Source organism: Osmia bicornis, chromosome 3 (genome assembly GCF_907164935.1).
Source record: "Osmia bicornis bicornis chromosome 3, iOsmBic2.1, whole genome shotgun sequence".
Classification (NCBI taxonomy): Eukaryota; Metazoa; Arthropoda; class Insecta; order Hymenoptera; family Megachilidae; genus Osmia; species Osmia bicornis.
In genome coordinates, this window is record NC_060218.1 from 6,981,483 (window position 1) to 6,995,189 (window position 13,707).

The 13,707-nt window shown below is 43.4% G+C and overlaps 1 protein-coding gene across 6 annotated transcripts in view; it reads left to right on the forward strand.

The window, feature by feature from the left end:
* The window catches only part of LOC114872008 (mucin-19-like), a 263,340-nt gene that overhangs the window by 235,568 nt on the left and 14,065 nt on the right, over positions 1 to 13,707 (forward strand). For all 6 annotated transcript variants that reach the window (XM_046285260.1, XM_046285261.1, XM_046285262.1 and 3 more), the window contains exons 3-5: positions 2,606 to 2,825; positions 8,393 to 8,544; positions 8,682 to 13,571. In XM_046285260.1, the coding sequence (XP_046141216.1) occupies positions 2,606 to 2,825; positions 8,393 to 8,544; positions 8,682 to 13,571 (5,262 nt within the window). The remainder of the gene's footprint in view (positions 1 to 2,605; positions 2,826 to 8,392; positions 8,545 to 8,681; positions 13,572 to 13,707) is intronic.

The window sequence follows — 13,707 nt, forward strand, 5'->3', positions numbered from 1 at the left end:
ATTAGAATTGCGACACTGCGTCATTCCTTTTTTTATACCAACATCACCCTCAATTTTATTCAACATTAAAATAAATTTCACTGATAATATGTGGTATTTCAAAATTTCTACTTTCTTTAAATTTTTATATTTTGCATACTTAACATAGACCTTGAAATATGAATGAAAATAATAATCGAATATATCTGTCTTATTTTTTTATTGATGACATACGTTTCTCTCCTAAATGAAAAAAAATTGCTTGATTGATTACCGATATCTATGTCCCTTCGTGGACAATTAATTATTTTTCCTCTAAATACGTGGAAAACTTAAATTCTAATTTTCTTAATCTACATTTGTAATTAAATCTTAAATAGCAAAAAGAGAGATTAAATAAATTGCAGTAATTTTACAAACGAATACTTTGCGTGTAAACACAAATCAAAATTATCAATCTACAATCGGGCAGATATTAGATAAATCCCAATCATCATCCTGTTTTTATATCTTCGATTCGATTGTATGCAACGAAACCGCCAATAAAGAATCTCTCCATCCGTAAGGATCCACGAGAATCTCGCAATCCTCAACTTCGAGCGATCCTCTTGTGCAAGTGTCCCGAAAATCCATGGGCCACCATAGCATCGGGCTGGCTAAAACTTGAGATAATCCGCTCGTTTGCTCGACGATTTCGCCGCTGCTGTCTCGCCGTAATTGGCGAACCGTCGGGCCAGCGTCGTCCCGGCGCGGAACGTCGAAAAGGGCCGGTGAACGAGGGCAAACGAGCGCGGTCAGGAGAAAAGAAATGGCCTCGCTCGACGATGCTCATGAATCTCATGATCGATGCACGATGCTTGCTCGGCTCACGGAGTTAAAACGTGTCCAAGTTGGAAGGCCACGGTACGATGGGCCGGTAATGGTCGTTCAGGACTTCACCGTGTTACGTGTCAGCTCGTGAGACGTTCCGTGGCAATTTACGGCTGCGTACACAGTGCCATTACCACGCACCGTAAATAAGCCGATGCCGCTCGACGTGCCCTGGGACAGACCGTACGCCGCGCGGCAGTTCATCATTTTTTTAACCGCTCATTATGCGTGGGCGTCGTTCATTTTCGATCCGACACCGCTGCCATTTTGTTGGCCCCCTTTCGCAGCGCGGACCTGGAAGAAACACCTTATTCTTTGAAACTTCATTCACCGACACCTAAGGGTGGCGATCCTTAACAGCTTATTAAAAATGATACGTATTTATAAATATTTATCGATCGAAGTGAAACACAATATTTGATAAAATAATAAAGCCTTCGAGAGCCACTTCCAAAGTTCAACATTATCTTAATTTACCACATGTTTTGTTATCTTTCGATAACGTTCAATTAGCGCGAATAAACAGGAAACAATTTGCGAATCGAATCGAATTGCCCGATAACTGGCGCACAATAATAGGATAATTATCGAAGGATTCGTGGAAATTGTTTCGGTAAGCAGAATTTTAATCGTCGAATGCGTAACACGTCGTCGTTGGAACGCCGATGGAAAACGCATGGAAAACACGCGATGCGGCACGGGGGTTCATTTCGTGCTAGGAAAAGTAGGTCGTAGGCGGAATACCCGTTTCATTACGTGATTCCGCCTCTTTATTTCAATGTCCGCGCTCGTATAGTCAATCTCCATTATCCGTGTCTCGGGGGTTGTACCGGGACCGCTTGAACAAATGCCAAAGGTTATTCCCTCGTAAACTTGCTACGTTATACCCCGAATGTGGGAGCGCGGCCTTTTACGATGCTTCTTTCCCGTCGAGTCCCGCTCTTTACGAACTGATACGACGAAACCGCGGAATTATGAAGCTGGCATCGATATTACGTGTACTTCGTGGCGCGCAATAAAACCGACCGAAATGTGTAACGTTTAAAACACTCGGCTAACTTGTTCTTTTTCTTTCCTCCCGCGAATTTATTGTCATCGACGAAACTCTTCGGCGTTTCTAAAAATTTGTTCTTATACGGAGAACTACCCAAGTGAATTTTAGTTTAGAATTATATAGAATTTTAATTATTCAAAAAGGGACAAATTATTATTAAAAAAAAATTAAAAAAAATGGAAACCAAGGATTCGAACTGAGGACCTTTAGATTACGAGTCATGTGTTTAACCACGGAGCGGATCCATGACTCGCAATCTGAAGGTCCTCGGTTCAAATCCTTGGTTCCCAACAATTTTTTTTTTTTTTTTAATGATAATTTTTATGTAATAGTTATTCAAAAAGAGACAAATTATCATTAAAAAAAAGAAAATGTTGGGAAACAAGGATTTGAACCGTGGATCTCTAGATTGCGAGTTGTATGTGTGAGTTTGTCATACTTCAGAATGTAAGGAGTAACTAACAAGAAACGCAGGCTCATTTGAATTCAATCGATGTTTGAATTAACTCGTTTATCCCCTAAAAAATTGAAACCATCATTTTTAAAATATATAATAGAAATTTTTATATAATTTATAGAAATTTATATATAATATATAAGTAGAAATTTTTTATCTTTTGTCAAAATAAATGATAAAATATTTTTGGAATTAAATGTAACGATACTTCGGTGAGTAACGAAAGATTTTTGTTCTTGTTTCAGGTTGCAACGCGACCTTGGAGTCCGGATCAGGGCAAGACGCGGGAGATGACCAAGCTGTGCAACCATAAGAGGAAACTTTTGCTCCCAACAACGGCGGCCGGCAGTTCTGTCGCATCCTGTACACCGACCGTTTCCTCTTCGGCTTTATCTTCTGGCCAGGCCGCCACGGCGATCCACGTGAACGCAGACTCGCCCACCTCGCCGGATAAAGCCAGGAAAGGTAAGAACGTGACCTTCACTGTTCATTCTTCTTGGTTAATTTCAATTTATCGGATTGCTCTCCTTGCTATCCTTTTTGTATCGATAACCTTGGGGCCAACGATCTGTTCTTTTTTTATTTTCATATTTTTCAAGTTTGCATAGGTATGTTTTGCGCGAGAACGGGATGCCTGAGGGAATGCTGAAAATAGAGAATATCTCTCCTTTTTTTAATAATCTATTTTGATTAAATTGATCCAAAATATTAGGTACACAAATTAATGTAATACATTTAATATTTTAAATTTGAATAATAATTTGATTTACCATTATTTAAAAAAAATAAATCTTCAAACAAAAAGAAGAAAAATCACAGATACCTAATATTTAATAATTTAAAAAAAAAATAAATCCTTCTATTTATGTGAAATCAGCATTCAATGTATGATATCAGCTCAGTTATTAATTCGTAATAAAAATGACAAAGATTGCAACAAATGGATAATAAAAAGTTCGGTTCCAACTTCGAAAAGATATATCATAAAGAGGATCAGAAATTGTCAACCAAATGGCACAATTAGGGAAGGTATTCTTCCCTCAGCAGGGAAATCGCCGAGAAGGAATTTTTCCAGGCAAGAGTTATATCCTATCATGATCACCGAGTTGGGTCGGTTGATCGATCAAAATCAGAATTTTCCCCGGGGGAAAAGTTTCTTGGCAGGCTGAAACGAGCCACGAACTCGTCGAACTCTCGATCGCATTATACATACTCGCCAATCAATCTTCCTTACACACACATACGTACACGCGCATACACAGACACGCGTACCACGGAGACGTACATACGTACACATCACGCCCATCAATATATACCCCGAAGAAGTTTTCCCATCGATCCGTCGTATTAACAAAGTTCCGCCGGTAGTCAGAGCGGCGCGCCATAATCGCCAGGAACGTTTATTCACCATCGTAGCAGAAAACACGCGGCGGAAACTTTTATTGGAGGACGACCAAAAGTTTTTCCTCGTGCAACGGGCCTCGCGGCAACGGTGATCATTAGGGCGCAACGAACGGGAAAAAAAAGTCTCTTGGAAGAAGAAAAGGAACGACGAAATTGCGACATTAGCGGCCTCTCTGTTGGCCACCCCTCTTCTTTCCTTAAGAAGAGACGGCATTAAACTTCCCGATGTCGGTGAAGAGAAAAAAGAAAAAAATGGGCGGAGGTGGCAAATGCTGGGAAGAAGTCTCGGTGGAAAGGTGTTGGACCGACCGGCTGAGGGTGGAATGATGTATCACCGTGCCCGGCTAAACTCTCCGTCCGGATTTCATTACTAAATCCTATAACCGACCGACCGAGACCGTCCGTTTTTCTTCCTCTGCTTACCCTTTCTTTATCCCCTTTTCTTCGTTGCGTCGCTAATTAAACGACCGTGCTTGCAAGGGGTGCCTTACTGTTTTCGCGTACCACCCTCCAATGAAACCGGCCAGTTAAGAAACAATAGCGCGGCGGTGCATTGAAAATCGTCGACTTGTTTTGGTCGCTCTTTCTGCTTTCTGAGCTTCTGGAATTTAGGGACAAGGTCGGTTATTTTTTATCATCTCCTTATTCGAGTTTCTGGCTGTTTTTGGTCGTTCTTTGTAATCTGCAGTTACATAATACTTTTAAAAAATTTTTAATCTTTACTGTACTCTAAGGGTGTATGAAACCCTAATGAAAGTTTAGGTTCAATAATTTAGATTAATTTAAGTTTTATTTTTCTTTTACTAGGTACCTGTAAGTTATAATTGTCTAAAGAAAAATTATTCAACAATTTAATTGTCAAAATAATAAATAATTAAAACGTGATAGCTGTTTGAAATTATCATGGTATGTGGAGTGTACAGTAAGGGTTAACTTTGAGAATTTACATTCTTTTTTTTTTATTAATGATTTATGATTTGTAATAATATGCAGGAATAATGAGATGGATGATAACAGGTCGCACTTCTTAAAAAATCGTTATCTCCTCTGATATCATCAACGTAAGGAACTTGTTTATTGAAAAGAAAATTGTTTAACAGCCCAATAATAACATAGCGGCGAATAATTGATCTTGTTATCGGGACTCGATTCGTCGATACGCGCTGTTGGTTACACCGATCCGACGGGATCGCATTTGACGCGAAGATTTATCAAGGCGTGAACGAATTCGCCGGTAGGGTGTCTCGTTGTAAAGCGTAGAAGTCAACAGTCGGTAGCTGAAATTGCGGAATAAATGCGAGAAATGTTGTTTGCTCGATTCAAACGTTCTCCCATTCGACTGGATATTAAAAACGAAAGTAAAATCCAGATGGAAGTAACGAGCCGTTGGAATTTCATTAATCTCTATTAATTCCCGTTTCTCAGCCGAGTCGGGTTGGCAAGCGTTCGGTGTATAAAACTGCTCCAGGCTCGCGTAGAATCGAGTAAAACCGAAGAGAAATGAAATCGACTTTCCTTATTGAGACTCGTATTCGTGGAACGGCGACGACGATAAAGATTCATTCGATTCCCACTCCCCCTACGTGGTTTATTCCTTTTATTTTCCTTCTACGTACGCGACTCCGGGGGCGTGTGTTTGCACACCACGCGAACGTATTACCTCTGCCGGTGAAATACCCCCGGCGAGCGAGGAGGAAAGAGGAAAATGAAAGAAAGAGAGAAAGCACGGGTGACGTTTTCTCGGGCCGCGTCGTTTTATATCACCGGAAAATTGGAATCGAAGCGGCGCCCGTGAACGCTCGAGTCGATGTTAAAACGACCCTATAAACCTCCATGGAAACACTGCCGCTGACATATACGCACGGTGCAACGTAATTTGTAGTACAACAGATAAGAAAATCATTTCTTGTAAAATTTTGCAGAATCGCTGTTTATGAAAAAATATCTTATCACTTGCAGCAAGTTTTAAGTTTCAAGTTGATACGCCATTATCACAATTTATACTTCAAAATTCTTTATTTGATACGAAGTAAATGTTAAAATGTATAATTTAACTTTTCAAGTCATTCGTTCACTCTTAACCCTGGAATTTTTCCCATGCCAGTTTCCTCGAAAAAAATTTTTGAATTTTGCAATTCTGACGTCAGAATCGTAATCAGCGACCCCGAGAACCTTTAGATAACCTTCGATTTCAAAAATGTACGCCTCAAAGGGTTAAGAAATTGTATATTGATATTTAACTCTTGAAAATGATAACATCTGGAAAAGGTGATCCCATCGCGAAAGGTTAAAAAGCCAGCGATCTTTCAAGCACGTTCCTCGCACGAATCCCAGACAGTTTTAAAGCCCACTCTGTCGAACCCTCAGACGATCCACAAATTTGCATTCAACTATCCCTGTCGCTAGAGTAGTCCCCGGCGCGGGACGACACTCTCCTTCATCGGCGCGTTAGGGTTGCGGCAAAAGCCGCGAGCTGGCCGGAAGAGGAACCAATCGGCCGGCTGGTGTCTTCTTATCGTCGGGTCGATCAATAAGTCCGGGGAGGAGGAAAGAATTCGCTCACTATTCGCTGCCATCTACGTCAACGCGACGATGTTAGTTTGAACGGGGTGGGTGGTCGTTTTTGGTGGGGGATCGAGGTACGGGAAGGGGTAGTTGTACCGGTGGTAGTAGTGGCAGACAGAGAGTTGATAAGGGTTAATTTCGTACGAAGAAGCAGCAGACGCCGCTTGAAATAGGGTAAAGAGGGAGAGAGAAGTGGAAGCTGCGGTCCAAGAGAGGAACCGTGTCCGGTTGTGATTCTTGCGCCTGCCCCGAAGTGATGTTCATCCCCGCCGATACCGTTGCAAACCACCCTTCGGCTCGTCCTCGACCGACGTCCTGTTGTGGTCGCGCAAGCGCATTCTACCCTGTTTCCGTTTTAGTCCGCATCAACGGCTCGGCCACGTCGTTACGTACGATCAACGGCTCGGAATCCTCATGAACGGAGCTGGAAGAAGTTAGTCGTTGGCCGAGGTTCAATTGGGTTCGAGTAATTCGAGTGCCTTCGGAGTCCCCGCTTGTTTCGCTAGTCCAATCGTAGCGAGAAGTTCTGCGAGAAGGGATACTCCACGAGAAGATTGCTATAATTATGGTCGTTGGCCCGGCCGTTTTGGCCCCCGTATCGAAACCTGCAACTATTAAGGCCGCAACTTTGATCCGTATCGCGAGACACGCTTGAAAGCGATGGGAACAATTTTTGGTTAGCACGTTTCATTCGAATACGTAGCCTCTTTGAAGGTCAATGCAATCGGTTGAAATTATAAATAAAATAAATTCGAGATTTTTACATTCTTTGTTTTTTATTCGAAATGTTCAAATAGTAGATAGAGGATTTTTCAATGGTATAAAATATCAGGTATTAAAACGAGTGTCTTTTAACTTCAGTTTTAGTTTTAGTTTTGGAGATAGAAAATAATTAGTCGGGGACTAATCAGGTGAATATTATGAATGGTGAAGTATTATAATACTTTTAGATATATATAAATACTTTAATTCCTTGTGATATATTTCGCAATTGCTGTGATATCCTTTCTTTGTCAGGTTTATAGCTTTATAGTTATAAGTCATTGACTGCAGATTTTTGGTAGGGTTAAAGAGGGAGAAGGATTTGATGCGTTCACGCGAACCTCCCTTCGAAAGCCACGAAATGCTTCAAAGATTTTACGTAAATCTTCACCCCCTTGGAAGTCGGGTTAAACTACCGTCGTTGCAGACAAGCTGCCCTTCTTCTCGGTAGATTCATTATTACTTCCGCCCTACCTCTCTTCGTCTTCTTCCTCTCGCTTCCGAATTATCTACCCCCGTTGTAACCGTGGAGAATAATTATCCGCTGTAGGCTTACGGATAAAAGACCGCCATTGAAAATCATCCCCTTTGCCGCCCTTTCACCATTCTGCTTTCTGCTATCCTCGTAAATCAAGGTAATTCCGCAGTGTGAACGCTTGTTATGGCAGCTTGTCGACCATTCACCGTAAAGGGTCATACAATTTTACTCGATTTCAAGTATATGAATTATTTCTTCTTTTCAATATACCTCTCGAAATATTCTGTAGTCGTTTGTTACGCTTCAATTTGTTAATTATATATTCAAAGATTTATAATATTGTGTCATATATAAAATTTAGTTTCACTTTAATTTGGCGTTCAGTGAAAATTTTACTTGGTTTAAAAAATATTGTAGGTATTGAATTTTAAGTAATTAAATTAATTATTTGAAAACAAAATTCATAAAGTTAAATGATCAAGAAAGAAAATATTAATTTGTAAGAAAAATTTGTCTAAAACGAAGGTTGGCGAATAAAAGGGACACGAATGCTGAAATTGTTACGCTAAATAGGATTTAACCTTGCGGTGGGACTTCAAATGGAACGCTTGTTCATTAAGAAGGCTGAAGCAGCGCTTGAATAATAAGTGGAGGGTTAAAATTAGGGTTAGGGAAATGAGTTGTATTTTAATTTTCCGCGACCTCCAAGAGTTACCGTGCCTCAGGCATTCCATTAAGAACTATTTTCTTAGTACGTTAAGCGCATAATAAACTGGAGTTTTTCGAACGATTGAACGAACATGAATTTTCCTTTATCCGACAGATGGTCTCAACAAGAAAAAGAAGAGAAAAATAGGGGGGGGAATAGGAAACATTTTTTCCGGAGTTTCGGTCTCACAACTTATGGCACAACGCGAAAGGGCTATCGTTGCGGCATCCGGAGTGCAAGGGTCACCGGTGCCAAATGGATCGCAGGTAATTTTATAGTTTATAATAAATTGAGATTAAATATCGTATTGAGATAGTATAATATTCGTTTACAGAAATCTTTTTCTACAAGAAAATGATGTTGTATTATTAATACTGACACAGAAAAATCATTTGTATTTCAGGTGTGGCCAATCGCTATTCCGAATTTGCAAGTTCAGCAGAGCAATCAGCAGATCTGTCATCAGACATTAAACTCACCCTTGCAGAATCAAGACGTAAACGGCTGTGCAACGAGAAATCCTCAGCAAAGGTTAGGTCAGCATAACATGTCGGGGATGCTAATGGGAAATTCGCTGATCATGAATCAGCAGGGCGCTAATTTTAACAACATGACTCAGCAGCAGCAACAGCTGCTGCAACAGCAACATCAACAGCTTATTCTGCAGCAGCAGCAACAACAACAGCAACAGCTTATGCAACAGCATATATCCCAACAGCAGCAGCAGCAGCAGCAACAACAGCAACAGTTGTTACCTCATCATCAGCAGATGCAACATATGCAGATTCTACATCAGCACGAACAGCAGCAACATCAAAATACCGTTGTCAATCAGTTAACGCAACAACAAGCCCCGCATTATGTTAATCAATTGAATCAACAATCGCTACACGTGATGCAACAACAGGAGCACTTGAATCAACAGCAACAGCAACAACAAATGCATATGCAGCAAACGCAGAAACACAAGATGCAGCAGCAACAACCGCAACAGCACATGACCCAAGACGTTGAACAACAGTCAGGGAGCTACAATCCTCAACATTCGTCGGAGAATTACATACACCACATGCAGTCATCGCAAGTGTCCGCGCAAGTGATGCATCAGCATCAGATGCAACAGCAAGCCCAGCAACATCAACCGAATCAACACGTGATGCAGGCTCAATCGGCAGATCATTTTCAAATGCAGATTCAGCAGTTGCAACAGCAGCAGCAGCAACAGCTTCAGCAACAAGTACCCCAGGTGTGCGTGCAACCTCAGTATCCTAATCAACAGTTAAATCATCATTCGTTAGATGTGATGCAACAACAACAGGGTGCCGTGATGAACGCCGCTGATATTCAGAACAGGCACAATCGTGCTCCCTCCGTTACCGACGAGGATCTAAACGCGAAGCAGATGCAGCAACAACAACAGCAACAACAACTTCTGTTGCACAATCATACTCTACAACGGCATCACGTGGTACAAAACGGAAACTTACCAAATAATTCGCACGACAATATGCAACGTATGTACACGCAGAATCAGGTTCAGTATCCTGTAAGGAATTTCGACACCTCGAAAGGAACCGTTGCCGATGTTAAACATCAGCAGCAATACGCTTTGTCTAATCTAACGGGAAGGAGCCCGAACACCAATCATGCCGTTGAAGCGCAACCTGGAATGGGACCAAACGGGCAGCCCGGTAACATGCATTTCAATTCGAGAACACCGCCCTGGCAACAGAACCGATCTGCTTCGGCTTCTCATCAGCCTTCTCTCGTAACAGTTCAGAACATCACTTGTAATTCCTTCGATCGCGTGCCACCTCTGCATCATCACATTCCACAAGCTTCTACCTGGACCGACGAGGTGGCACGTAAGAAGGCGAAATCCAGTAAGATAATGGTGAAGAAACAACGTCAGCATAGCGTTACGGATATCAGAAGCAACAGTTTGGATCAATCAGCGCCGAGTCCGATCGACGAGTTCAACGAGAAGAATCAACAAAGTAATAATCAGATAGGTTCGACTGTTAACAGCAGTGGTCCATCGTTCTTAGAAGATCCTAGTGGTTACCTCGCGCAGCAAACTGCTCTGCTGAACAGCACGATATCGAGGCAGACTGGTGTCAGTAGTTCTCAGGTAGGAATGATTAACAATTCGAAACCACCGCAGACGAATCACGGGTCACACTTGCCTAACAATTCTTATCTTCCACAACCAAAGCCTTCTTCCGGCACCAGCCCGACTAGTACGTCAACGTTTAACTCCGTGAAAAATCACGCGACCTCCCCCGTTGTTGTGCACAGCAGCATGACACCAACGTCCAGCAGCGGAGGGACAGATTCGGAAAGTAGTCCTTGCCAAGGTTGCGTTACCAGTGCTGACACTCAGTCTTACGTGCAGGATCAGTATAAACAGCAAATGCAACGCCAGTACCTGATACATTCAGATCAACGCGATGATCCTGTCACGTCGTCTACGTTCGGGGAACAGTATCAGAATAATCAGCAGCAAGCCGATTCAAGACCCATTCAAGGCGGTACCGTGAGTACCAGTCATGGGTCTCCTATCGGCACGAACAGTCCAGCGAATTCGGATACACCAGCTTCGTCTACGCCTGGAATATCGCAACCGGCCACTCCGCAAAGTCTCATTTCGTCTCAGCCTTCGACGCCGCACAGTTACTCGCAACCGCCAACACCTCATTCGCATTCTATGTCTGGTCAAGTGCCATCTCAACCTCTAACGCCTCAGGCCCAACAGCCATCGCAGTCTTCGATGAGTACCGGTGCACAGGAACAGCGTTCCGAAACGCCTTGTTCCGCTACAACCAGCTCAAACGTAGTTCCTTCTAGCACGTCGTCCTCGCAAACGTCCACTTCTACCTCGGACAATGTGACGTCTCAAATGGTGAAACGGCAAACTACAAGACAGTCATCCTTGGACGGTTATCAGCCGCATCCTCATACCGTGAACGCCGTTTCCAGAATGCCGATGACTCATTTCAATGGTACATCATCGGTGATAACCACAATGGCGAGTGGACACACGGTCAGCAGTAATACCATCACGTCCGTGTTAGCTGGAAGAGCAAATACCGCCACTGTTTCGATCAACACGCCTTCCGGGATACCGAACCCCGCTATACCAGACATACTTTCGAATAAACCTCAGCATCAAGCATCGTCGACGGGTCTGACGAATGTACCAACTACTACCGTGACTACGACTTCCTCGCTTCCGAGTAGTCAACCATCGATAGCGGTAAGTGTCTCGAAGTCGCCGTTAGAGATGGTTCAGAGCGTCGTCAGTAGCATCCAAGTACCTCAGGCCAGTACCAGTTCACCGGTACAGCCCCAGAATCAGCAACAGCAGCAACAACAAACGCAGCAGCATCCTCAGTCCAACGTTCAAGTTCACAACGTTCTAACGTCTGGTGGAATACTAAAACATCCTGCTGGATCGACCTTACCTCCTGGTCATATACTGGTGTCTAACGGTGGGCAACTGATAATGGCTAGCACGGGATCAGGTATCAATGGAGTAATGGCACCTCCTCCTCCGAAAATTATTTCTAATTCCAACTCGATGCCACCTTTGTCGGTTTCGCCCATGGTTACCAGTGTTACGGGCGCCGTTAGTCAAGTCATCCCAGCTGTTGGTGTAGCGCAACAAGTGATAGGGCAACCTACGGTGCTGGTCAACACCATTCAAACTCCTGTACTTATACAGCCTGGCGTGATGACGATGGACAGTATAGGTCAGAACGTTCAGATACCGCATCTAACGGTCGCGACTGGTAACGTGATACAAAATGCCCAGTCGATTCTGGATGCGAATCAGGATGTCGCGAGAAACGTGAGCGCGAACCAGGGTATGGTGAATCGACAACCAGCGCTGCTATCACCCGAATCAGCGATGAGCAAAAAGAAAGCGTACAAAAAGCGAAAGGCAAACCCGCAGACAGTAGCGTCGATGTTGCACATTGCTTCCTCGCAACAGAACACCGGCATGCTGATGCAGTCGCAGTCGAACTTTGCCCAGCAAAATTTCCAGACTCAGAGCATAGGCGGTCCGATGTTGCAGGCGTTGACCATCGTGCCAGGGAAAGGTGGAGCTCCCGCCCAATTGGTAATGAACGGGCAGGCTGGCACAACATCGGCACAGTTCAATGCTCAACAAATTATCACCAATCCTCAACCGGCCCAGCAGATCAATCTTCTTCAGCCAGTGAATCTGTTGAACGGAGCTACCGGAATGGTTCAGAATTTCCCTACCATTCAGCAATTCATCGTTCCTGGCATAGGAAGCATGGTCATGTCTGCTGACGGTACAGCGACCTTGCTACAAGACACAGGCAACATCGGTATGCAGTTGCAGATACAAAACGTGAACGGGCAGAACGTATTAACTCCGGTGCAAAGTCACAGCGGAATATTTAATCCGAGTCAAAGCATTTTGGCAGCTGGTCCTGCTGGAATGGTCATCCGTGCACCGCAGACGGCCGGTGGAAAAATTATTCAACAGCATAGTCCAAGCGCACAATTCCTATCGCCGAACAGCGGCCAGTTTCTGGTAAACGGAACAACATCGTTTGGCAATCAATTGAGCCCGATAGTGGCGAACGTTAGCCCTAATCAGCAAGTGACTTTCAATACCTCGCAAGTTAGGCCGACTAACATGCAGGGCCAACAGGAATTCATCCAAATGAACGGGCAAACGTTAATGGTACCTTGTGGGACTGCACAAAACATTGCTGTATCGTCGGCACCCAATCAACAAAACACAACTTTCGTTCAACAAAACACCACGATTGTGCAACAGCAAACGACGATGGTATCCAACAATCAGATACCTAACTTTCAAGCTGCAGCATCCAACGGGACGACCGTCGATCCTTCGTTAAACATCGATCACAATCAGTCGTATATTTTAAGTTCTGGAATGATTCAAGGAAAGCCGCCTAACTCTCCAAAAAGCAGCGTCAATTCTCCATCTTCGGAGCAGAATATTGAACAACAACAGTATGTTCTTGCTAGCAGTAGCACGACTGTTGTCGAGAAAACAGCCCAACAGAATGACCAGCACAGCCCGCTGATGGCGAGACATTCGGTATCCACTCAGACAGCTGGAAATCAAGCGAATATGGCCCAGTCAGCGATGATGAGGCAAGGATCTCCACCGGACACCACCACGCATAGTCCAGGGAACAGTCAGAGATCAAACAGTCCTGCTGTGGATACCACAACGCATGGAGCGGCTTCACCAGCACCACCTGCTAGACATCATTCATCATCCACGGTAATATATAATTTCTAACTACCTTTTGATCCCTATATTACTGTCATCCTTTTCAACCATTTTAAATAGTTTAAAAATTGAAAAAAAAGCCCCAGATTACAAACTACTGAAGACTTTTGTAATTATTTCTAACATG